This window comes from Pempheris klunzingeri, chromosome 5, assembly GCF_042242105.1.
Source record: "Pempheris klunzingeri isolate RE-2024b chromosome 5, fPemKlu1.hap1, whole genome shotgun sequence".
Lineage (NCBI taxonomy): Eukaryota > Metazoa > Chordata > Actinopteri > Acropomatiformes > Pempheridae > Pempheris > Pempheris klunzingeri.
The window spans coordinates 2,031,614-2,057,654 of NC_092016.1; the positions used below are offsets into that span (position 1 = coordinate 2,031,614).

The 26,041-nt window shown below is 39.8% G+C and overlaps 1 protein-coding gene and 2 pseudogenes across 1 annotated transcript; 1 reads left to right on the forward strand and 2 right to left on the reverse strand.

The window, feature by feature from the left end:
• Positions 1–2,899: 2,899 nt before the first annotated feature.
• On the reverse strand, positions 2,900–4,132 carry LOC139202021 (gamma-crystallin M2-like; annotated as a pseudogene).
• A 4,143-nt stretch (positions 4,133–8,275) lies between these two features.
• Positions 8,276–10,086, reverse strand: LOC139200897 (gamma-crystallin M3-like). The gene is made up of 3 exons (XM_070830067.1): positions 10,054–10,086; positions 9,104–9,346; positions 8,276–8,554 (listed from the first exon to the last, which is right to left on the reverse strand). Exons 1-3 carry the CDS (start codon positions 10,084–10,086, stop codon positions 8,276–8,278), a joined length of 555 nt encoding a protein of 184 aa, XP_070686168.1.
• A 4,664-nt stretch (positions 10,087–14,750) lies between these two features.
• Positions 14,751–24,937, forward strand: LOC139202061 (NACHT, LRR and PYD domains-containing protein 3-like; annotated as a pseudogene).
• Positions 24,938–26,041: the final 1,104 nt, after the last annotated feature.

Sequence of the window (26,041 nt, forward strand, 5' to 3'; positions counted from 1 at the left end):
ACAGAGATTTACAGAAACCTGTTGACAAACAGACAAGATATTTTCTTTCATAAAGGCTGTCCTGGATATTATGTAGTACGACTAAAAGACTAATAACTCCTGGTGGGATACACATGTGGACAAAATTGTTGGTACCCTTCCGTAAAAGAAAGAAAAACCCACAATTGTCACTGAAATAACTTAAAACTGACAAAATAATTAATTTTCAGTAAATTTTTATTTAATGAAAACCAGACATTGCTTTTGAATTGTGGTTCAACAGAATCATTTTAAAAAACAAACTAATGAAACTGGCCTTGACAAAAATGATGGTAACCATAACTTAATATTTTGTTGTACAACCTTTTGAGGCAATCACTACAATCACTACAATCACTACAATCAAGTGATTTCAGGTAACTCGCAATGAGACTTCTGCACCTGTCGACAGGTATTTTGGCCCACTGCATGTTTCAGCTCCTTCCACAGATGTTCAATAGGATTTAGATCAGGGCTCATAGAAGGCCACTTCAGAATAGTCCAATGTTTTGTTCTTAGCCATTGTTTGGTGTCTTTAGGTGTGTTTTGGGTCATTATCCTGTTGGAGGACCCGTGACCTGTGACTGAGATCAAGCTTTCTGACACTAGGCAGCACATTTCGCTCCAGAATGCCTTGATAGTCTTGAGATTTCATTTTACCCTGCACAGATTCAAGACACCCTGTGCCAGATGCAGCAGAGCAGCCCCAGAACATAACCGGGCCTTCTCCATGTTTCACAGTAGGTACAATGTTCTTTTCTTTGTATGCTTCATTTTTGTGTCTGTGTACATAGAGCTCATGTGACTCACCAAAAAGCTCCAGTTTTGTCTCATCTGTCCAAAGGACATTCTTCTAGAAGCTTTGTGGCTTGTCAATATGCATTTTAGTGACTTCCAGTCTCGCTTTTTTATGATTTGCTTTCAACAGTGGTGTCCTCCTCGGTCGTCTCCCATGAAGTCCACTTTGACTCAAACAGAGACGGATGGTGTGATCTGACACTGATGTACTTTGACCTTGGAGTTCACCTCTAATCTCTTTGGAAGTTGTTCTGGGTTCTTTGGTTACCATTCGTATTATCCGTCTCTTCAATTTGTCATCAATTACCCTCTTGCGGCCACGTCCAGGGAGGTTGGCTACAGTCCTGTGGACCTTAAACTTCTGAATAATATGTGCAACTGTAGTCACAGGAACATCAAGCTGCTTGGCGATGGTCTTATAGCCTTTACCTTTAACATGCTTCTCTATAGTTTTCTTTCTAATCTCCTGAGACAACTCTCTTCTTATCTTTCTATGTTCCATGTTCAGTGTGGTACACACCATGATACCAAACAGCACAACGACTACTTTTCACCCTTTTAAATAAGCTTGACTGACTGATTACAAGTTTAAAAACACCTGTGATGCTAATTACAGGACACACCTTAGTTTAACATGTCCCTTATGGTCAAGTTATTTTCAATATTTTCTAGGGGTACTATCATTTTTGTCCAGGCCAGTTTCATTGGTTTGTTTTCTAAAATAATTCTGTTGAACCACAATTCAAAAGCAATGTCTGATAAAGTAAGTAAATTATTTATTACTTTTCTCAGTTTCATGTTATTTCAGTGACCATTGTGGGGTTTTTTTCTTTAATGGAAGGGTACCAACAATTTTGTCCATGTGTATGTTGTGTTTCTTTATTATAATACCAAGCCGGAGCATATATAAATTGAAAAGCAGTGGCCCAAGGATTGAGCCTTGTGGAACACCAGAGAATTTTTGCCTCTGCAGATTTAAAACTATGCAATGCAACACAAAAGCACCCGTCCTTTTAAGTAGGATGAAAACCAGTTAATAATAGCAGGGCTGGGTAAACCGACTGAAACGTGGAGTCAACAGTGTCAAAGGCAGCAGTGAGATGAAGCAATGCTAGGATGGAGTTTTCGGAGTCGCTGTTGACTGAAGCAGAACAGAATTTCACTCTTTCAAAAATAAATCTTAATACTGTTGGCACAAAAGCTGAAATAACGACAACCAGTCAAACCAGACTTTATATTCTAATAAGCAAATAATAGAACAAGCACAACAAACAAAATTGACAATATACAGGTGGAATAGGAATTTAATATATGAGTGCGCAAATACATTTACTTTTCATGCTCATTTGGCAAACCAAAGAAAATATCACCCTCCTGGATGTACATGGACCAACCTACATTTGGCACCTCTTATTCATCATTAAATAAAAACATATGTTCTAAGCCCCAATATGAAATGATTCATTGCCTTTCATTGTGAACACACCTTTATGGTATGTTGTCACAATAGTCTGTTTGTGAAAGTATTGATAATATATTAAGCTACAATATGATCTGATGATGACTTGACACGACAACTGGTTTATATTCTTCTTCAAAACTACATTAGTGTTCTTCAGTAGTTTATATAAATACAACATACATATGATTAACTATGGCCACAGAGGTGGAGCCATCCTGATAGTGACAATGATATAATCTGTATTTTAACTTTTCAAAACTTTTTTGTTGATGTCTAAATAAATGCCATCACTACTTTCATTGCAATATATACAAAACCCGTTGTACCCTCTTAATTACTTAATAGATGCTGAGTAATGTCATTTATTTACCTCTGAAGTACAAAGTTGTTACTGTGTCATTTCTTTCCGTTTGTACTTATTTGTACAAATACTTCATTTAAACCAAATAATTACACTTTAATTTGCAGGCTCTGATTTCTAAAATTGACCTTGATTATGAGAAATTATGAGAAAAAGAAAAAAAAAAACTAAGTTCATTGTTTTTCCAACAAACGAGACAGCAAAAGTTTTTAAGTCAAACATAACTTTATTGATATGTTCTCAGTGTTTTCATGGTGACTCTAGTAGTAAGAGTCCATGATGCGCCTCATGCTCATGAACCTCATGTTGCCCATGCCCATGTTCATGAAGTTCCTGTACTCTCCGGGCCTCATGTACATCATCCTGCCTCTGTAGTGGGGCTGCTCGTACATCAGCCAGTGTCCGTCCATCACGTTGCAGGACATGCAGTTGGACATGCGGTAACGGTCCATGACGTTGTCACAGTCGTCCATCATCTCGTGCATCATGCCTCCGAAGTTCTCCCTCTCGTAGATCCTCATCCTGTAGGATCCGCGGTGCTGAAAAACATCCAGAGTGAATAATTAGTACTGTTGCTATGTCTTGTTAAATGAAAATGAGTGGAATCTGATTGGTCGATGTTGCCCAAACTGATTCACATTAATGATGCTGAGGACATTAGTGCTGTGTGGTTACCATGGGGATCATGCGGCAGGACCTGATGCAGTCGCTCATTCCCATCATGCTCATGTAGTCGGCGTACTCGCCCCTCCTCATGAAGTACTGGTTTCCCATGTAGTTGGTGCGGTCGTAGACCATGAAGCAGCCCCTCTCCACCCTGCAGGAGTGGCACCTGCTCATGTAGGAGGACATGTCGGCGCAGTCGCTCATGCACTCATAGGAACGACCCTGGAAGTTCCTGTCCTCGTAGAAGATGATCTGAACACCAGACAGAAGACAGAAAGTGATGAGTTTTGACTGACTGATGGAGTCTGAGGCTCAGTGCATGATGGGAAACACCAGGCTGATCTAAGAGCTGACTGGTTTAGATGGTTGTGACCAACACCACAGAGGGTGAGGATGACTGAATTTGTCATTCAAAACGTTTTACTATATTAAAAAAAACCCTAAAGATTTAGTACAAAATGATGGTTGTGACCTGCAAACCATTTCTAAAGTGTGAATTTTTACAAAAATTTGAACTTTTTTTTTGTAAAAAATCTCTCTGTAGAGATGAAAATTTAGTGAGAGGTCTCCTGTTTTAAACAGATGAAACCTGTGTAGTGTTTGTTGGTTGCGTTCTCACCTTGCCCATCATGTTCATGCTGCTGGAAGTCATGTTGCTGCTCTGGTTGCTCAGCTGGTTGCTGATGTTGTTGCTGTTGCTGGTGGTGGATGACTGTGTTACCTGTGGAGCAGCTGCTGCTCTTTATAGTACCTGAGCAGCTGAAGCCTTTTGTCAAAACAGCCTGAGCCAGCAGCTGTTAATAAAAGAGACGCTCGGTGTTCGGCATTTCTCTTCACTACAGACAAAGAGCTACAGACAGCAGCTGTGTGCCTCCTTCAGTCCTCTGTTCACTCTGTGCACAACGCTTTCTGGAACAAAAACCTGAAGATAAAACAAAACAACTATGTCACATAGAGTTTTAAACTGTTGACTTAAAACATCAAAACTCTACCAAATACTTTAACTTTGTCCCAACACAAACCTGACTGTTTCTGCTCTGAAACAAGCAGAGTAATTAACAAAATACACGACATTCTTTGAATATTTGCTTTGGGATTTGAAACACGTGGCATAAATTCACACAAAAGACTGTTTTCTTTCTCTTGTTTGAAAAAAACAGTTTTAAAACATGAAGATAAGAGTGCTGAACTGATCTCACTGGTGTAACACAAATGTAAAAATATAACATTTTAGGATGGAAATCTTTATTATTAATCTTATTTGTTAGCTGGTCGAAAAAGAGACATGAGAATTAAAAACTGAGCTACAGGTCACACACGATTTGTAAAATCTGCTGTGAGCTTACAAGTTAATTTACTGGACTGTTTTTGAAGTGAAAGTAAACCTTTGACCAAATGAATCCAAATGTTTAAAATTAGAGAAAATCAAATGAATTAACAGATTTAACAGTAAAACTTAAATAAACTTATAATGTTGCTGTAACATAGTGGCCACAGACAGAAAAATATACACTGAAGCCAGATTTTACCACATTAAGCATTCAAAACGCTATTGTGTGTGCATTACACACAATTTGTTCCCTCATTTTGGTGAATTTGTTTCCACATTTTGGTGAATTTGTTCCATATTTTAATTCATTCATGACCATAAGATACAATTCATCCCCACACGTTTAATTTGTTCCCATGTTTTGGTGAATTTGTTCCCACGTTTTGGTGAATTTGTTCCCACGTGTTTGTTAATTTGTTCCCATGTTTTGGTGAATTTGTTCCCACGTTTTGGTGAATTTGTTCCCACGTTTGGTGAATTTGTTCCCACGTTTTGGTGAATTTGTTCAGTGTTTTAATTTGTAGAAACATTTATTCGTGACCACAAGATACAATTCCATCCCCCCGTGTTTGTTAATTTGTTCCCCTGTTTTGGTGAATTTGTTCCCCGAATTATTGTGAATTATCGTAGCATGACCTTAAGTCCTTACCCAGCAGCATAAGACACAGGACGAATTATATTTAATGTGGCCACATTAACATTTGAGTGCTAAATGTGTTAAAACGAGGGTTCGATGTTTTTTTTTTTTCTCTGGGGCTCCGTAGTAAACAGAAATATTTAATTGTTTATTATTGTACTTATTTAACACTTTAAACTGCTGTAATTTATCTGTGAGATGTGTTTAAACAATTAACTAATTTTTTATGGTTTTTAGAAATACCTACATTTACCTTCTACATTTATGTGGAAATGTATTTTCATGAGTTATCATAAAATGTGTCTTACTGAAGAAGGGAAATGTGTAGCACAAATTGTAATTTCAAACATTATTTCATGGACTGAAAATGTAAAACAGAATGTGTTGGTAGTTATAAACTGGAGTGAACTAGAAGTATCTTTAACGCCACAACAGAAACGAGAAGAGTCGACAGAAATTAATACAAAAGTTTAATACATAAAAACAAAAGATAGATAATCTAAACTTGTGAGCATAAATATGATTTATGTATTTCTGATGTTCCAGATCAGCGAGACACAAATATTTTACTGTGTATTTATGTATAAATTAGTATTTGTACATTATATGTATGTTGTGAAGAATAAAGCAAATATAAAAGGAACTTTTTATGACTTGTTTCCTTTTTTCTCACCTTTACTTTCATCTACTTACTCATTTTGACAAAATTGTATCCATTTCTTTTTCAATGTTCACATTTCATATTTTTATGTATTTACTTCATTTTATAGCCTATATAACGTTAATTTCTTTCTTTTGATGTTATCTCAGATGTTTTTCTGTTGATCACACGCCGTCCAGTTTAACAGGCAGCAAACACAGAGACAGGTGTGTGTGTATGAGTGTGTATTTTACAATGAAGTACACAGTTTGTATTTTAACATAAATGTGAAATGAGGACTTTATTTTTGCAGCCCGTGGATTCAGATGCCACAGAGGACATAATTACCTCAGGAGTTCATGTAGCTTTCACTTTATTGATGATTTTAATAGAGTACGTAAGTTACTGGGTCATTTAGAGAACAGCTCAGGTGCTTTTACAGTTCGTGTCAGTTTTTGAAACAAAAATGAGTTTACTGTGAAAACAGAATATAGCAGTGGGCTATGACAATCCACAGAAACACAAAATAAAATCAGAATACATATCTAACAACCAAACAAAGTAGCCCAGAAATATACATTGCATAACTGTAAAAGATACTTGCATTACAAAATAAATCACCAAAACCCACAGATGAACTTCCTGACGACTGCACAGCGCGATACAACATCAATAACCTTTAAAGTAAAATTTAATGTAAAAGCTGTATCATTTTTCTGGTAACCATCTTGTTAAGATATCAACAGTTCATTAATTATTCATATGGGAACATTTTACAGGATGTGTATGTTTAGCCACCACAATACATGACGGGGTCACAGCACCGTCACCCCTGCGACTCTGAGTGTTCTGATTGGTTGGCGTGTAGGATTGTTGTGATTGGTTGGCGTGTAGAATTATTTTGATTGATTGGCGTGCAGTCATGTTCTGATTGGTTGGCGTGCAGTCGCGTTCTGATTGGTTGGCGTGTAGAATCGGTTTGATTGGTTGGCGTGTAGAATCATTTTGATTGGTTGGCGTGTAGAATCATTTTGATTGGTTGGCGTGTAGAATCATTTTGATTGGTTGGCGTGTAGAATCGGTTTGATTGGTTGGCATGTAGAATCATTTTGATTGATTGGCGTGCAGTCATGTTCTGATTGGTTGGCGTGCAGTCGCGTTCTGATTGGTTGGCGTGTAGAATCGGTTTGATTGGTTGGCGTGTAGAATTATTGTGATTGGTTGGCGTGCAGTCATGTTCTGATTGGTTGGCGTGCAGTCGCGTTCTGATTGGTTCGCGTACAGAATCATTGTGATGGTTGGCGTGTAGAATTGTTGAGATTGGTTGTCACGTAGAATTATTGTGATTGATTGGCGTATAGAATTATTATGATTGGTTGCCGTGCAGTCGTATTGATTGGTTGTCATGTAGAAGGGTTTTCATTGGCAGGTGTGTAGAAGTAAAAACACAACTACATGAACTTGGTTCCTCCCTCACATACAGGTGAGGGATGAAGGGACGTCCTTCTGGAAAAGAATGTGAAGGACAAACATCATGGGAACCAAAACAAAGGACAGCTGAACATAAAAGATGAGGAGTTTCCATTTTCAGCACATTTGGAAAAAGTCACCTGGATAACTGAGTTGAAAGATACAGACTTTATTTTTTTTGTATTGAAAATTTGATATTTTTATCCACTTGAGATGAAAACGTGCCTTTGTTAGAATCTAATGTGATAAATTGATTGTGATGTTACACTCTGTATTTATGGTCACAGATCTAAAGAGTTTTTAAACTAAAAAGAAGTTTCATATAGTATGTTTGGAGAAAATGATGAATAAGAAATGGTGGTGAGAAGAGTTGTGCAACGTCTTAAACTAATGACTAATAATAACTAATTTTTAGCAAGCTTTTAGTTAAGTTTAAAGTGTGGTTAACAAATTACACTTTTATCTTTGCGTTATTATTATTATCATTATTATCCCCTTTTTTGATAGTTCTAATAACACATCTTATTCCCCATTTATTGTAATACCTTCTTATTTTATGTTTTCATCTTGTATGTTTTTTAGGTTATACCTTCTTATCGTATGTTTTTTTTTTTGTTGTTTTTTTTTGCCGTGTGAAATGTGCAACATAAATAAACTTTTTTTTATTGTGAAACATCTGTTAAGTGTGTAGTTTCATGAATGAGAGCTCAGCAGATATTAAAGAAACCAGTAAATTAACAAATACTGAGTTATTGCACTGATGAATTAGTGCTAAATTTAACTGAATTCACCATGTGACACATCAGACCACCAGAATATGAATGACAAACAGCACTTCCTCATGTTGTGGTTACTGAAACAAAACTTTATTGTTTCTCAGGTGTTGACGGTGTTTAGTAGCAGGAGTCCATGATGCGCCTCATGCTCATGAACTTCATGTTGCCCATGCCCATGTTCATGAAGTTCCTGTACTCTCCGGGCCTCATGTACATCATCCTGCCTCTGTAGTGGGGCTGCTCGTACATCAGCCAGTGTCCGTCCATCACGTTACAGGACATGCAGTTGGACATGCGGTAACGGTCCATGATGTTGTCGCAGTCGTCCATCATCTCGTGCATCATGCCTCCGAAGTTCTCCCTCTCGTAGATCCTCATCCTGTAGGATCCGCGGTACTGAAACACACCGATATTCAGTAATCAGTCAGCTTTCATTACAACACCTGAACAGTTTTGTGTAGTGCGCTCAGGTTCAAAATAAGGACTGGGTCTGGCTTTTCTCTTATAAGAAGCCTAATTTCATATTCACAATGCAGGAGTTCAGTTTTTTACAATTCAAACCTGAAAACACACCTACTACATTGGATGTTTTGCTGTGGTTACACTGCAGAGTGTGCAGTCATTAATTACAGGCACTATTCTAATTCTTGACTTTGTTTACAGGAACCTTAAGGTGTAAATTAATTTGTTTTAAGGCAGTCAGTAATGTTGTTTCTCTCCAATTTTTCCATTTACTTTGCCTTTTTCTTATTATTATTTGTATCATTGTCTCTATAATGACACCTGGGAGTTGGTTATTGCCTCTAAATTAGCATTAGAGGTATGAATACTGTCGGTATGATTACCTACAATCTCATACGTCAGACAACGATACATATTTCCAGTAATGTTATAAACGGTTTGTAGAGTGTTTCAGTGCTGTGCTGTGATTGGCTGTGTGGTTACCATGGGGATCATGCGGCAGGACCTGATGGAGTCGCTCATTCCCATCATGCTCATGTAGTCGGCGTACTCGCCCCTCCTCATGAAGTACTGGTTTCCCATGTAGTTGGTGCGGTCGTAGACCATGAAGCAGCCCCTCTCCACCCTGCAGGAGTGGCACCTGCTCATGTAGGAGGACATGTCGGCGCAGTCGCTCATGCACTCATAGGAACGACCCTGGAAGTTCCTGTCCTCGTAGAAGATGATCTGAACACCAGACAGAAGACAGAAAGTGATGAGGATTGGCTGATGGAGTCTGAGGCTCAGTGCATGATGGGAAACACCAGGCTGATCTAAGAGCTGACTGGTTTAGATGTTCGTACAACAACATGACGTTTATGGGAAGTTTTTAATTTCTGCTCCTGTTAACATGAATAAATGTTGTTGGTTGATGGTGACATTTAACAGTAAGAACAATAATAATGATTATAATAAGTTGTTTAAATAGTTCACAAAGTATTTCAAAGTCTGAAAGACTCAAACTTATCTCAATTCACACATACAGTTCATCAAGTTCTCCCTGTTTATTCATTTTAGTGTATAGTGTATGATTCTAATAGGTATATAATTAACTATATAATACATAAGTATATATTTATTACTTTTCTTACTTTTCATGTTCAGCTGAGCTGTCACAGTTAATTTAAGGTGGATTTAATGAACTGTTGTCTTGCATTTCTTTTATTAATCTCTTTTACTGTCTAAAAATCTAAAGACAGTGAATGCATACAACGATTTTGGTTGAAAAATGACTTGATCTAGAAATGATTGACCCATAAAATAAATCATTACCATAATGATATTTCCACTACAGCTGAACGGACTCTGATCCTCTGAGGTTGGAGGATGTGAACCAGAGACTTGTCTGACGCTGTGTCGTGTGTTTTGGAGAAGCGATGCATGCTGGGACTTACCTTGCTCATCATGTTCATGTCGGTGGCGGACATTTTGGAGTGTCGTTGTTGTTCTGCTCTGCGCTGACGGAGGTGGACTGCCTACATACCTGTGTGGGCTCACAGCTTTTATACACCTGAGTGTCGCTCACTGCTTTGTGCTCCAGAGCGCCGATTCAGCGCATGTGTTTCTGTCCCACGCACAAAGCCTCTTTGAAAGGGTTAACAATGGCTGCGTGAGGCCTCCTGCAGCTTTTCACCAACACCAGCACTTTGTTAACCCGTTTCACTTCAAATAGGAAAAAAACACACCTGTCTGCACCTTTAAACTCTCACATTTCGTGTAAATTCACCTTTAGATTACAGCTTCGAGGAGACACATCGTGTTCACACTTGGCTCACAAAACCTTCTCACCACAAACTAAATCTGGTTTCTTTTCATGAAACAATCACATAAACACACTGATGATGATTAAAAGTGTGAATGTGTTGTTTCAGGCGTCCCACTCAGATATTTTTATCTCAGCTCTGACTTTTAGGGCTTAAGGCAGAGCTGCTGCATTGTGGGACTTTTAAAAATGTAGATTCAAGCCTTCAGTTTATTCTTCATTTATTACTGGAAGCTTTATTCTTCATGTATGTTGAATTTTATGTTTCACATTTCACCTTTTCATGTTGTCAGCTGACCTGAAACTGTTAATTTAAGGTGGATTGTGTTTCCTCTATTTGTCTCTTTTACTTTCTAGAAATAATCTAAAGACAGTACATGTATATACAATATATGTGAAGCTTTTTGGGTAACATCTATGATTTATGATTGAAAACCACTTCATTTAGAATGATTCAGAAATGACTGACTATTATTGAATTACAGAATATGAGAAAAACATTATTATGAAAAATATGTGTGATGTAACTGTGCGAAAAGGTTCCTATATAAAATGAAAAGGCAATGGCAGCATGTACGCTGTATAACTCCCAGATTTGCTCCTGATTAAACCATACTTTTGTTTCAGTATTGAAAGCTTTAAAATTAGTTAAATGTTTTTATTTTAAATTTGAAGGCCTTGAATTAGGAAAGAGCAAATGCTGTTTTGTGAGTAGTGGTTTTGCTCCACTCCTCCTTTTATATTATGTAAAATATTATATAATATCTATACTATTTATAGTACATAATGAATAAACTGAAACCATTTGACTGACTGATTGTGAAGCTTTTGACGTAAAAAAAATAAATAACATAAAAAGCAGCTGCTTAAACTCGAGATAGAAACACTGCAACCATCCCGTAAATAAAGTGGAAGAAAGTTGAAGAAACTTTGCGTTTTAGTTCTGGAGTTTTCAAACAAATTGTTTTATTTCTTTATTTCTAAGGACTGGACATGTTACTGAACATTTCTGTGTACTCCTGGGTAACTTCCATCTGCAGTCAGAAACCAGTGAAGTGACTTTAAACTCTAACAACAGTGACAAAATGGCAGGAAACATCATGAGAACGACAATACGGCAACAATCTCCACTGTTCAGTACATGTAGGCACACAGGCAACAACACAGCTGAACAATAAGACACAAATAACCTGCGATCCTGATTAAATGCTAAAAGATACCATTTATCACATGAGCTTCCTCTGAAGATGGAGTTTTCCATTTATCAGATGTTTAAATCTTGTTTTTTTAACATGTTTTCAGCAACTTTAGATTAAAAACAAGTGAAAAATGACATCTGGACCTCTTTATTCTCCACACACAGAGACGCAGGCGACGTTTTTTGCCTGCCGAACTCAAAAACACAAAATCCACATCGTAATGAGGAATACTTTCCTGTTTTCTACAAAGTAAAAGTGACCAAACTGACCGACTCTGCAGACAAGGTCACTGAGCCGCTCCCGTCAAACCGTAGAAACGGTTCCACCTGCTGGAGACACATGAACACAAGTCAGAGAATAATCAGATAATAGTCAGATAATAAACTGTGTTGGTCGTCAGCTGGAGGTAGGCGATCTTCTGTGGTTAGAAGAAAGTTCCCTCACAGCTTTTAATGATCATTTATTGACTCTGCAGATGCTGTTTGTAAGATAAGATAAAATATTCATTTATTAGTCCCACGACGGGGAAATGTACAGTGTCACAGCAGACAGGAGGAGATATAAAAAATATGTACAGCTAAGACAGAGGGAGTATAAAATAGAAACAAGAAACAGAAACAATATATTTATTATCAGTATATATATATATATATATATACTGACATCTGTATAATTTAACTACACAAAAGCCCTGCAAGAGTTTAAAATTAGCCTAAGCTATAAACTCTCTGTGCATCACATCAGTTTAATGTGTTGCTGTACTGGAACTATGTTAAATTTAGATAGATAGATAGATAGATAAATACTTTATTGATCCCCGGGGGGAAGTTCTGGTGTTGCAGTAGCAGCATAGAAAGTTAAAGTGACCACCACCATGAATACAAACAAATAAGCAAAAAAAAAAAAAAAAAAATGTTGTAAGTACCAGATCAACAATAAGAATTAGCAAAAAAATGTGCAAGGTAAATAAATAAGTAAAATAAAGGTAAATAAACGTTATATACACTATAAAAAGTACCAAATGCCATATACAGAAGTACAAAATGAACACTGCAAATTTCATTGCCCCTATCAAATAAAATAAAGCAAAAAAAATGTACCGTCAAACACCCAAAGATCCTTTACATCAGTTCACATGTTTAAAAGTTGGTTGTCTTCTTATTTTACACCTGAATGCAATGTGCAAAACACTCATTTATATACTAATTCTTTATTCTCTCTTATTTTTTGGGGTTGTGTTAGCTAATGGACTCAGTTTTTTCTTTGTATGTTGATTGTTGAAGTTGAATTTCTACTCTTTCTGTTGAATTCTTTTGTCGTTACTCTTCTGTTTTTCTTAATTGTTTGTATGGCATGTTAGGACCCCCTCCAAAATAAAATGCTTGACCTTTAAGGGGTTCGTCTTTATGAGTAAACTTGTCGTTGTTATGGAAATTCTTCTACTGGTGAGAACTGAATCAGAATCAGAAAGTTTTTATTGTCATTGCACCAAGTAGTGCAAGTGTTGCAATGTTCATATTTATTTATTGTTTATTGTATTATGTTGTTATTGTTTTATTGTTATGAAGATGTTATCCAGTGAGGGTAGTGGGAGTCCAATGATTTGGAAGGCATGTCTTGATTACTCTCTGGAGATTTCTGCGGTCGCCTCCTGTGCAGTTTCCATACCACGCTGTGATGCTGTGTGTGAGTACTGACTCGATGGAGCACTGGTAAAAGGCTCTAAGCAGCTGTGCAGACAGGTTGGTCTTCTTGAGCATCCTCAAGAAGTAGAGCCGCTGTTGAGCCTTTTTTGCCAGTGCCGTGGTGTTGACAGTCCATGTGAGTGACTCTGAAATGTGGGTCCCCAAGAACTTAAAGGAGGAGACCCTCTCCGCCTCCTCTTTGCAAAGAAGGTCAGACAATCGGACAGAGTGCATAGCAGTCTGCAGAGAGCAAGACAAAATGTTATTGCAGCACAGGAGTTTTTTTGTGATACAGAAAGGAGGATCTCGGGGAGCAGAGGCGACTGCTCCCACGCGATAACGGGATACCTTGCAGTCAAGGAATGTGTATGGTTGCAGAGCAGACAGAGAAGACAATACACTGTAGATAGTTGTGCAAAGACAAGGTTAGAGAGTGGTGAGAAACAATTCCTCCATGTTTTCCCATCACACTCCTCCCTTTTGATTATTCATTAATTATAAAAATGTATGAACAACATAACACTGAACATCAGACTTAGGAATTCACGTACGATTCAACCTAAGTCGTCATATATGTGTAATGTAACATAGACGTCCCTGTGAATTTGAGCAAGAGTCCGAACTATCAGTAGCAGAATCTTTGTCTGAATGAGAGGAACCTGAATAAAAACATCAGGATCGGCAGTTAGAGGCTCGTAATTAATTTGTACAGATAACATTTGGGCAGAAACAGATTTATCAATAGCTCTGACAACTAGGCCTCTGATACCTGGAATGATACAGCAGTGTTAACATCGTCACAGCTATGATCAGTCCGGTCAATATAGATATTGTTAATGTCTTCTATTTACCAAAGATGGTGTCAAGGCCTTCTAGTGCTCTTTATTAGGGATGAAAGTCATTCAATCAATCAGCTGTTTGTGTTAAATTCATCAGTGACTGAACTCTGGTGTCGGAGTATCAGTGTGTGAACATGTTTTTAGCAAACTGGTACCAAGTTTAAGATAAATGTATGTGTGGTTTTGCTGGTCTGATCATTTCTGAACCAGATTCAGGTTTATTGCTACATAAGTTCTCACATTACATGGAATTTGTAATGATACATAAATGTAAAATATAAAAATAGAGATATTTATAATATATAAATACAGTTTTTTGCAGTAGAACTGTAATAAAGGAGCATTAAGTGAGCTAAATCTCAGTGACTGTATATAAAAATATGTGTATATGTTATGTGCACAACCAAACCTGCTGCAGTAAAGCTGTTTTAATCCTGATTAAAACTGGTCCTTTCACATTATCAACTATCTTATACTGAAGCTGTAACAGCTGTCCAACAGAAGCAGGCAGCTGTTCTCAGATCAGCAGTGTTTCTGTTGCAGGAAGTTGCAGGAACAGGAAGTGCCTGCTGACGCCACCGACGTGAACAGAAGTGAAACCATCAGAGCAGCAGAGACCTTATCCATATCTGGTTCGATATCCTCCAAACAGTCAGTAACACTTTAGATCCAGACATGATGATCCATCCTGCTGTTTCCCATCTGATCTTCTGCTAAACCTGCAAGACAATCTTCACTTCCTGCTTCCTGTGTGAGTGTTTCTGACTTTCTTCTCTTTAGAATAAAAGTATCCTCACTCTTCAGTCGGATTAAAGCTCCTCAGCTCAGACTGACTCGGGCCTGAAGCAGCTACCTGGGTTTTCTTTGTCTTTGGTTCGAGTTTGTCAGAGACGTCAAAGCTCAGCTTGGTTGTCTGCAGTGTGGGAAATGAGGAAGTTGTGGTGAACTGTGCTGAGGAGAGACACAGTTCACAGTTCAGACTGATTTACAGGCAGCATTTCCTCTTTAGAGACACACCAGTGGTGAAAACAACATATTATACGTGTATTTTAGCCAAATTCGTTTATAGGGGTCGTAAATGAGCGAACTAGTCCGAGGGGGTTGAAGCGATAGACTTCAAACTCGGTCCACTGGTAGGAACACTATTCAAGATGAAAAGTTATCAAAAGCTTTATATGCTGCTTGCAGCTTTAATTGTTTATTGTATTATGTTGTTATTGTTTTATTGTTATGAAGATGTTATCCAGTGAGGGTGGTGGGAGTCCAATGATTTGGATGGCATGTCTTGATTACTCTCTGGAGATTTCTGCGGTCGCCTCCGGTGCAGTTTCCATACCACGCTGTGATGCTGTATGTGAGTACTGACTCGATGGAGCACTGGTAAAAGGCTCTAAGCAGCTGTGCAGACAGGTTGGTCTTCTTGAGCATCCTCAAGAAGTAGAGCCGCTGTTGAGCCTTTTTTGCCAGTGCCGTGGTGCTGACAGTCCATGTGAGTGACTCTGAAATGTGGGTCCCCAGAGGAGACCCTCTCCGCCTCCTCTCTGCAAAGAAGGTCAGACAATCGGACAGAGTGCACAGCAGTCTGCAGAGAGCAAGACAAAATGTTATTGCAGCACAGGAGTTTTTTTGTGATACAGAAAGGAGGATCTCGGGGAGCAGAGGCGACTGCTCCCACGAGATAACGGGATACCTTGCAGTCAAGGAATGTGTATGGTTGCAGAGCAGACAGAGAAGACAATACACTGTAGATAGTTGTGCAAAGACAAGGTTAGAGAGTGGTGAGAAACAATTCCTCCATGTTTTCCCATCACACTCCTCCCTTTTGATTATTCATTAATTATAAAAATGTATGAACAACATAACACTGAACATCAGACTTAGGAATTCACGTACGATTCAACCTAATTTTTTCTTACTGTACTGAGAGAGACATGTTTCACCGGAGTCAAATTCCTTGTTTGCTTGTACAAACTTGGCCAATAAAGTTGACTCTGATTCAACTCAGTTCAACTGTTTTATTGTCATATGTACAGATATTAACAAGCTTCACTGCACAATTAACCTCTTGCTCCGTCCTTTCGCCTTCAGCGCCACTTCAGGAAAAATGAGACTCTAAAACGTTAGCTAGCATTTGCTAACGCCTCATGAACATGAAATGGAATTAGACAAAGACCATGGATGCGGTTAGCCGAAGGCTAACAGAGCCACTTATTCCCTGTTTTCATGGTAAATCTTTCTAAGCAACCTGACAAACCCTGTCAGCACATCCAGATGTTCCAGGAACATGAAGGCAGCAGCTTCATGGTGAACTTCTCTTTATCTCTGAGACTTCTGGTGGACTCTGACTCCTTTACTGTCTCCTCTCCTGTCTGATGAGTCCGTCTTCCTTTGCTCAGGTCGCTCTGCAGTAAACACAGTTGTTCCAAAACGCTGGAGTAGAAACTTTTTTTGCAGGACTTTCCCCCATTGAATCAGACAATGTATTCAGATTGTCACAAGAGACAAAAGCTGGAACCATCAAATGTCTTTTCTGTTTGAAAAATGACTCAAGTGATCAGGTATCGAAATAGTTGCCACTCATTTGTTTTTTTTTTTATCAACTAATTATTTTTTTTTAATATCAATTAACGTTCCAGCTCATCTTCATTGTTTTAAGTTAAAGCTCTAAGTCCTTCATGGTTAGAGCGTATTATTGAACTAACATTGTTTTGTTTGTTTTCATCAGGGAGGAAAGATGGCGAAGCCTTTGGAGCAGGAGTTGCTGGAAACTTTGCTCGATTTGACAAAAGAGCAACTGCGACTCTTCCAGTGGTACCTGCAGTTGCCGGATTTACTGGATGGTTGCCCACCAATCAAAAAGTCCTATCTGGAGGACGCAGACAGGTTGACGACAGTGGACCTGATGGTGCAGGTCTACGGTGACAACGCCATGAAGGTGACAAAGCTGGTTTTAAAGAAGATCAATGGGAATGAAGGTCAGTCTAAGGAAAATAAAATGCTCGAATTGTTTTAGTTTTACCTGAACTTAGATTTTTACCTGTAATGTATCCAGACAGTAGTGTTAAGCTTGTGTGGACAGATTCCATGAGGTTTGTTCAAAAGGTGTTACTCTTGCTTACTGCTGTATCTTCTCTGGTAGTTGTTCTTCCAGAATCTTTTGACAAATGTCAACATAAATTCAAATCCAAGCTTAAGGAGAAGTTTCAAAAAGTGTTTCAAGGAATTCCAAAAACAGGAGAGGCAGTATTTCTGAATGAGATCTACACAGAGCTCTTCATCACAGAAGGAGGGACAGGAGATGATGAACATGAGATCAGACAGATTGAAAAAGCATCCAGGAAGTCGGACAGACCAGAGAAATCCATCAAATGTGAAGACATCTTTAAATCCTCACCTGGAAGAGATGAACAAATCAGAGTAGTGATGACAAAGGGAGTGGCCGGTATCGGGAAAACGGTCCTCACACAGAAGTTCACTCTGGACTGGGCTGAAGACAAAACCAACCAGGACATACAGTTTGTGTTTCCAATCACTTTCAGAAAGCTGAATCTGCAGAAACAGAAGAAGTGCAGCTTGGTGGAACTCCTTCACGACTTCTTCACTGAAACCAAAGAAGCAGGAATCTGCAGGTTTGACGAGTTCCAGGTCGTCTTCATCTTCGACGGTCTGGACGAGTGTCGACTTCCTCTGGACTTCCACAACAGTGAGATCCTGACTGATGCTACAAAGCCCGCCCCGGTGGATGTGCTGCTGACAAACCTCATCAGGGGGGATCTGCTTCCTTCCGCTCGCATCTGGATAACCACACGGCCTGCAGCAGCCGATCAGATCCTGTTGGCATCCTATTGGTCAGAAGATGCTGGCATGGTGACAGAGGTCAGAGGGTTCACCGATGAAAAGAAGGAGGAGTACTTCAGGAAGAGATTCAGAGATGAGGAGCAGGCCGACAGAATCATCTCCCACATCAAGAGATCCCGAAGCCTCCACATCATGTGCCACATCCCGGTCTTCTGCTGGATCACCGCTACGGTTCTTAAGTGTATAATAAAAAGCAGTGAGAGTGGAGAACTGCCCAACAGCCTGACTGAGATGTACCTCCGCCTCGTGGTGTTTCACTTTCAAATGAAGAACATCAAGTACGACAAACCAGCTGGGAAAGATTTACACTGGGATGAGGAGAGCAGTAAGATGATTATGTCTCTGGGAAAACTGGCCTTTGAGCAGCTGCAGAAAGGCAACCTGATCTTCGATAAATCAGTCCTGAAGGAGTGCGACGTCGATATCAGAGAAGCCTCAATGTTCTCAGGAGTGTTCACACAGATCTTTAAAGAGGAAAACTGCGGGATGTTTGGGGACACGATTTACTGCTTCATCCATCTGAGTGTTCAGGAATTTCTGGCTGCTCTTCACGTCACCATCTCCTTCATCAACAATGGGGTGAATCTCCTGGCAGAGCCGTCCTTCTTTGCACGATTTCTAAACAGATCTGCAGAAAAATACCTTTACCAAGATGCCGTGGACAAAGCTTTGAAGAGTCCAAATGGACACCTTGACTTGTTCCTCCGCTTCCTCCTGGGCCTTTCGCTACACACCAACCGGACACTTCTAAAAGATCTGCTGAGACCGAAAGGAGACCAGCTGTCACAGACCAATCAAGACACAGTTCAGTACATCAAGGAGAAGATCAGGAAGAATCCGTCTGTAGAGAAAAGCATCAACCTGTTCCACTGCCTGAATGAACTCAATGATCGTTCTCTAGTGGAAGAGATCCAACAGTACGTGAGTTCAGGACGTCTTTCCACAGATAAACTCTCTTCCACTCAATGGTCAGCCCTGGTCTTCATCTTACTGTCGTCAGACAAAAATCTGGATGTGTTTGACTTGAGGAAATACTCTGCATCAGAAGAGGCTCTACTGAGGCTGTTGCCAGTGGTCAAAGACTCCAACAAAGCTTTGTAAGTGGATTCAACAAAGTTATGTAATTCATTTATACCTGATGCTGTGATGTGAGGTCACTAACTCTAAATCTGTAAATCCTCTTCAGGCTGAGTGGATGTAAACTGTCGAGGAAAAGCTGTGAAGCTCTTTCCTCAGTTCTCCACTCCAAGTCCTCGAGTCTGAGAGAGATCGACCTGAGTAACAACAACCTGCAGGACTCAGGAGTGAAGCTGCTGTCTGCTGGACTAGAAAGTCCAGACTGCACGCTGGAAACTCTCAGGTGTGTGTGACCCTGCAGGGCACCGTTGTGTTGACCCTGAACTTTGTAGTCTAATTTGCTTGTTATTTGCTTTACAGTACAAAAATATGTAAGTTATTCTCCACTGATCTTGTAACGCTGCTGACTTGTATGTGCACACTGTTCCTCCCAAGACAAAGTGGGAAAAGAAGCACATTAAGAGGGAATCTTTTAAGGGTCTGTATGAACCAGAGGGGCAACCTGCTCTTATTTCAAGATTTCAAGATATTTATTTGTCATGTGCACAGTAAAAACACGGTGGTAACACTGAGCAATGAAATTCTTACTCTACTAGTTTCCCTCCACATAGACAAAAACAATTATAAATACAAAAAAGGCAATGTACCGAAGAATAATTTAAGAAGAAAAAGAAACAGTGTATTAGAGTTTGATTTGACAAACAGTTTGAACCCGCTCCCAAAACAAGACTCACATCCTGCACATCTTGGCCTCATGCTACACATTCATGCTACACATTCCTCATGTCTGCTTGCCTCTAGAAGTTCTTTCTGTCTGTGTTTCACCCCAAACTTCATCTTAATATAATCCCTCTCTTCATCTCAGTCAGGGAGAAGTAAAATAGACCAACTGGGAGCTTCCTTCATCTTCTGCATTTCCCGTCTAGACCTCTATTTCATCCCACACACCTGCTCTTTCTCATGATTCAGGAAGACTTGCCGCTCAGTTCTGGTTTCACCAGTACCTCTGTATTTGGTGTATTTTCAGAGCACCAGTTCAGCTATTCCCTCTGTATCCCTGTCATATCTCTCCAAAATCCACAGCAGTCTGAATTATCTCCATCACACTCATGCTTACCGTAGCTCCATTTCAATCTGACTCCTTGTCCTTCTAAATAACTTTGATTATACTATATCTTGTTGTGCTGTGGCACAGTCCTTGCCAGTGAAATGTTTTTAATTTAATAAAATGTCTTGGCTGAAATTCTTCTTCAGGTTGAGCAGCTGTAACCTCACAGAGAGCAGCAGTGAAGCGCTGTCCTCAGCTCTCAGCTCCCAGTCCTCTAAAATGACAGATCTGGACCTGAGTAACAACGACCTGCAGGACTCGGGAGTGGAGCTCCTGTCTGCTGGATTGGAAAGTCCACACTGTAGACTGAAAACTCTCAGGTCAGATCACTTTTCCTTAGGTCAGGATCCAGCTGCTTGTGAAACTGATGACTGTTACTACAAATGCTGCTTTGTGCAGGCTAATGTTGGTGTTGGTGGTGACAGATAATGACTATTTCAGACACTGTTCATAGAACCGATGGGGAAGTGCTTTCAACCTGCATTCTTTCTAATGTCCAGCAGGAGGCGACTCCACTGGCTCCAAAAATAAGTCAGATTGTGTGGAAGTCTATAAGGAAATGAGCCTATTTCTCACTTGATTTATTACCTCAGTGAACATTTTCCTCATGAGTTTATGGTCTCAGTCGCTAGTTTACAGTCTTCTTCAACACAGCAGGGTGTCCATTTAGTAAATTATGGTCCAATTTAGAGAAAAATAGACCAGGAAGAGCGGTTTGCTTTAAGGTGGGACTACCTTGTGACTAATCAATCAGAGGCGGGTGATGGTTAAACCTAACCAATCAGAGATGGGGAGGACCTCATGCATCATTTCTGCCTTGCGTATAATCTATAATTTGTATTTCAGAACCATTTTATTTATTTCTTCTCCAACTGTAGGTAGTTTCAGACGAAGTACAGACACTGAATGAGTGATAATGTCTTTGTAATGTTTTCGCATGTGTTTTGTGCATTATTAAGGTTGAATAGATGTAGCTTCTTGGAGGAAAGCTGTGGAGCTCTGTCCTCAGTTCTCAGCTCCAAGGCCTCTAGTCTGAGAGTGCTGGACCTGAGTGACAACGACCTGCAGGGTTCGGGAGTGAAGCTGCTGTCAGCTGCACTGAAGAGTCCAAACTGTGAACTGAAAACTCTCAGGTGCGAACAATTTCCTGAAATTATTTGACACAATGAGAATTTAAACTTATGAATATCATCTTTATATTATCATATAACCAAAGGTAACCAACAGGGTGACCTGCAATTCAGATTTGTCTGAACAACCAGTAGGAACATGAAGGCCGGGAGAAAACTGCCACTAACTCACAAAAGACAACAGTAATAATCTGTCTTCAGTAATTTAGAGCTGAGTGGGAAATAGGCAACGTTATGGAAATGTGTGGTGGTTCCAACTAACGATTATCTTTGATCATCTTTTTGAAAAATCTGTAGATCTTTTTCTTGATTAACCGATAAAAATGTTAATCAGTAAAATACATAGACTCTGTTGTTGGAGCTGATGTCACATCTTATTTTGTGTTTCAATATTATGACATTACCAGTTTCCTAAACATAACCACTGAAATAAGAGCACTTTTAAAAGTTTCTTTAAGACAATAACATTTTAATATCTCTTATACCTGTTCAGGCTGGATGGATGTAGCCTGTCACAGAGAAGCTGTGAATCTCTGTCCTCAGTTCTCAGATCCCAGTCCTCTAGTCTGAGTGAGCTGGACCTGAGTAACAACGACCTGCAAGATTCAGGAGTGAAGCTGCTGTCAGCTGGACTGGAGAGTCCACAATGCAGACTAGAAACTCTCAGGTGAGAGTTGACAGAGAGGTTCTTCCGAAAATATCATCACATCATCTGCAAAGAATCTATCACTTGTGTGTATATGTGTGTATGTACCTGCAGGATGTCAGGCTGTCTGGTCAGAGAGGAAGGTTGTACATATCTGGCCTCAGCTCTGAGGTCTAACCCCTCCCACCTGAAAGAGCTGGACCTGAGTTACAATCATCCAGGAGACTCGGGAGTGAAACTGCTGTCTGCTGGACTAGAAGATCCGCACTGGAGACTGGACACTCTCAGGTACGGATAGACAGGATAGAAACTTTTTTTAATATTTGTTAGTATCTGACTGTTGTGAAGCCAAGAAGAAGTCTGAGAAAGGAGGATATCCATCCATCCTTCCATCCATTGTCTATATTGCTTATCCTTAAGGGGCTGGAGCGGGATAAACCCTGGACTGGTCGCCAGTCAATCGCAGGGCAGAGATGAACGGGGATATATCATATAAAAATGTAAACAAAAAGAACAATGTTGGTCTGTTTGTGTTTCTTCTTCCAGGGTGGAGCATGGTGGAAAGCAGAGGCTGACTCCCGGTCTGAGGAAATGTAAGTGTTTAGCGAACATGCACCTGCCAAATAAGCTGTGAAATACTCATACGTGTATGTATGGGGTTGTAAATAATTCTTCGGTCACAAGCAAAAAAATGCGTTAAAAGATTTTTTAAAAACAGCAAGTATTCAAATACATAAGTACAGCTTAGTAAAATAAATGCATGCAGAGGTCATTAAAAGTGGCATATTGTGTTGAATTTGGAGAAACCACCTGTGATATTAGTTGTATTGAGCTATTTCAATTGAACACAGCCAATACACCTAATTTGCAATGGGTGATGAATAATTTTGAGAGGAACTGTACATCAGAGAAAGGCAGAGAAAACACGGCAGAAACTAGAACCTGAACCTTTTCCTGTAGTGGGAAAGGCCCATATATCATCTAAATTAAACCAATATGGTGGAGCTTTCACTCCATTAGCTTCATCACAGCTGGCTAAAATGATGACATTCCCAGTGATGTTGTTGGTAAATAAACTAACCAACGTCGTCATGTGATTTTAATTGATTACCTGCCGCCGTGTTGTCGTCCTCCGCCCCTCAGATTCCTGTAAACTGGACCTGGACACAAACACCACTCACAAACTGCTCCAGCTGTCCGACAACAACAGGACGATCAAACATGTGAGAGAGAAGCAGGCGTATCCAAACCACCCAGACCGCTTCGACTTCATGCCCAACGTGATGTGTAGCAACGGCCTGACTGGTCGCTGTTACTGGGAGGTGGACTGGGTGAGAGGGGTTCACATCGGAGTGACCTACAAAGGAATAAAAAGAGGGATGGATGTTGACGGACGGCTGGGCTGGAACGATTACTCCTGGTGTCTGGACTGCTCTGGTCTGAACTTCAGCGTCTGGTACAACAACCAGAAGTTCTTCTCATCTTGGTCGTCCTCGTCCTCGGGCCGAGCCTCCGTGTTCGTGGACTATCCTGCCGGGACCCTGTCCTTCTACAGGGTGTCCTCTGATCGCCTGATCCACCTTCACACCTTCAGCACCACGTTCACTGAACCTTTGTACCCGGTGTTCGGAGCTGTGCGGGACCTGTTTGACTCCTCAATCACCATCGCTCCCCTGTGGGACGGACAGGACTGAATCAGACACTCCACTGGACTTTTATTGTGAAATTTCCCCTCTCAGAATCCTTCATTCATTGATCGGTTGCTGTTAAACATCCTGTCAGAGGAGGCGTCTTGGGGAGTGTGAAGAGGTTCTTGAGCGCACCACAAAGTCAGCGACTCCTCTCTTTTCCTGCTCCCAAAGACGACCTGTTGCCGTCCAAACAGAATTGATTTATTATTATCAGGTAGTTTTCAGCTTCAGGGTGAGAAAAGGCCAAAACGGTAAACAAAACATCAACTAAACTTCCTAACTGATGAAAACAAAATGTTTTAGTCTACATTTACAATCACACTGGAGAGCAGTGAATCTAAAGTCACCTCGAAAGAGACAAGGTGGCACAGCAGGGGTCCAGTTGGGAGCTGAGAAGCAGAAGGAGTGGGGTTGGTCGCCAACATCCAAATGTACATTATGACCTGGATCACAGCAGTTCAGAATCAGAATCAGAATCTTTAATTGTCATTGCACAGGAGTAAAACGAAATTATGTGCAGTTCTATTCAGTGCAAAAAAAAGAAAGGAAAGGAAAGACTCACTCAACATTTACCAGTGCAAATAAATAAAAATATTCCCAACCCTAATATATACAAAAGTGAATATAAAAATTAAAAAAATATATATGTATGCATTAAAAACAAAAAGAAGAAGACACAAAGGATATGTACATTCAATATTCAGTATTGCAGTTTTTTTTTTTGTGGAACAGTTTGTTAAATATAGATGAAACAGGAATGTGTCACTGTTTAGTGTTATGATATGTGCTGTTTTTCAGTCTATTTGTTTTGGCTCTTATTGTCTTCCTGATGGTAGCAGTTGGAACGGGTCAAGGTTCGGCTTATGGTTAAGTTTTAGCGGTAGGTTTGGGTTAAAGATACACAATGACAAATCTGTGGTTACCATCGACACGCAATCATGTGTAATAACTTTATTCAACATTTTAGTTTGAGCACTTTGGCGTGTGCTCCAGCTGTACTTTGTGTTTGCTGCTAATTAGCTAACATGCTAAAATATGATGCTGAACATTGTAGGGGAGAGCGGGGTCGGCTGTCACGCTGCTTATTACAGACAAACTTAGAGGCCGCTGTTTCATCATGATGTTGATATCAAACATTTAGTGTGACGTCAGGCTCGTTTCTATCTGGTGGTTGTGTGTAAAACTCAAAAAACTGAGGTGAGGAGACTTTTTATTTTTATGAGTTCGAGTAAATTTTGATGTCGCTGTTGTTTTTTGCAATAAAACTTTGTGGCAATCAGTCATTTTATGATCAAACATTTCTTGAAAAGAGGAAATTAACCGCTTATATTTTACGTCTACTAGCTTAAAGACGTGGCAGCAGCATAAAACCTTTTATTCAGGAGCTCAGGGGGGGTTTGTTAGATTAGATGTTATATTCATGATGAGTTATTATGAAACTATGGCTTTAATTAAACCTAGAACACTATGAATTCCTTCATTTTACCTCATTACAGAGAATAACTCAAACAATCATGTTTCATATTCATGGTTTAACCAATTAGACCAGTTTGAGTATTATAGAGATGGTGATTCTGTTTGGTTATAAATGTATTTTAAAATCAAATCCTTCGGGTGCAGAGTAAATTTAGGGTTTTTAAGCCCGCCTGCTCAGAGCAGGTTGATTAATTTTTGTTGTTTTGTTCCTCTTTCCACTTTTATTCTATGTTTTCCAGTCAGCTGGCACGTGATCGCACAGAAAAACTAGTTTTACTGGCAGAATAGTGATTAACGAGAGAGGCAGCAGGCGTCTCTAACTGGACTCCTGTTGTTTATTCACAAGAGGATTTAAAGATAGTAGAAGTATAATCATGTTAAGGCCAAGCCACATTTACGTCTCCTTGCTGACCCAGCCTCAGGGAGGAGGAGGAGGAGGAGCAGTGGAGGAAGAGGAGCGCTTCAGCATCACATCCCTTCGGATGAAAGTGAAAGCTGGTCTGAAACAGTAAAGCTGCAGTCGAGACGAGTTTCTCTCAGAAGAAAAAACCCAACTGAGTCCATCAGGGTTGTCCAAACACTGGTGAGTACACTCCCCTACTAAAGATGCTCTGACTAGTTTATTTAAACCAGAATATGACTTTTTTTTATTATTTTTTTTAACATGTTTTGCCATTTTAGCAAAGCACATTGACATTGACTAGACAGACTACAGTCACCGCTAGCTTTAGCTTCAGCTACTGTAGCCCTGCTGTCTCATCCTACATGTTCCCACTGAGTGCAGACACCACATTTATCACATCAATACTTTCCTCACTCATCCTGAGTCACTGACAGCATCCCAGGAAGCAAAGTGCAGATGGGATTTACAGGAAAAGCATGCAGGGGTGTGGTGGGTCTGATGAAAAGAA

What these genes read in the sequence shown, in the direction of transcription:
- LOC139200897 (XM_070830067.1), bottom strand. Translation starts at nt 10,086, where the DNA reads ATGTCCGCCACCGACATGAACATGATGAGCAAG. An exon ending in ACATGAACATGATGAGCAAG is followed by an intron (nt 9,347 to 10,053) that starts GTAAGTCCCAGC and finishes TCTGGTGTTCAG; the next exon opens with ATCATCTTCTACGAGGACAG. An exon ending in CCTGCCGCATGATCCCCATG is followed by an intron (nt 8,555 to 9,103) that starts GTAACCACACAG and finishes GGTGTGTTTCAG; the next exon opens with TACCGCGGATCCTACAGGAT.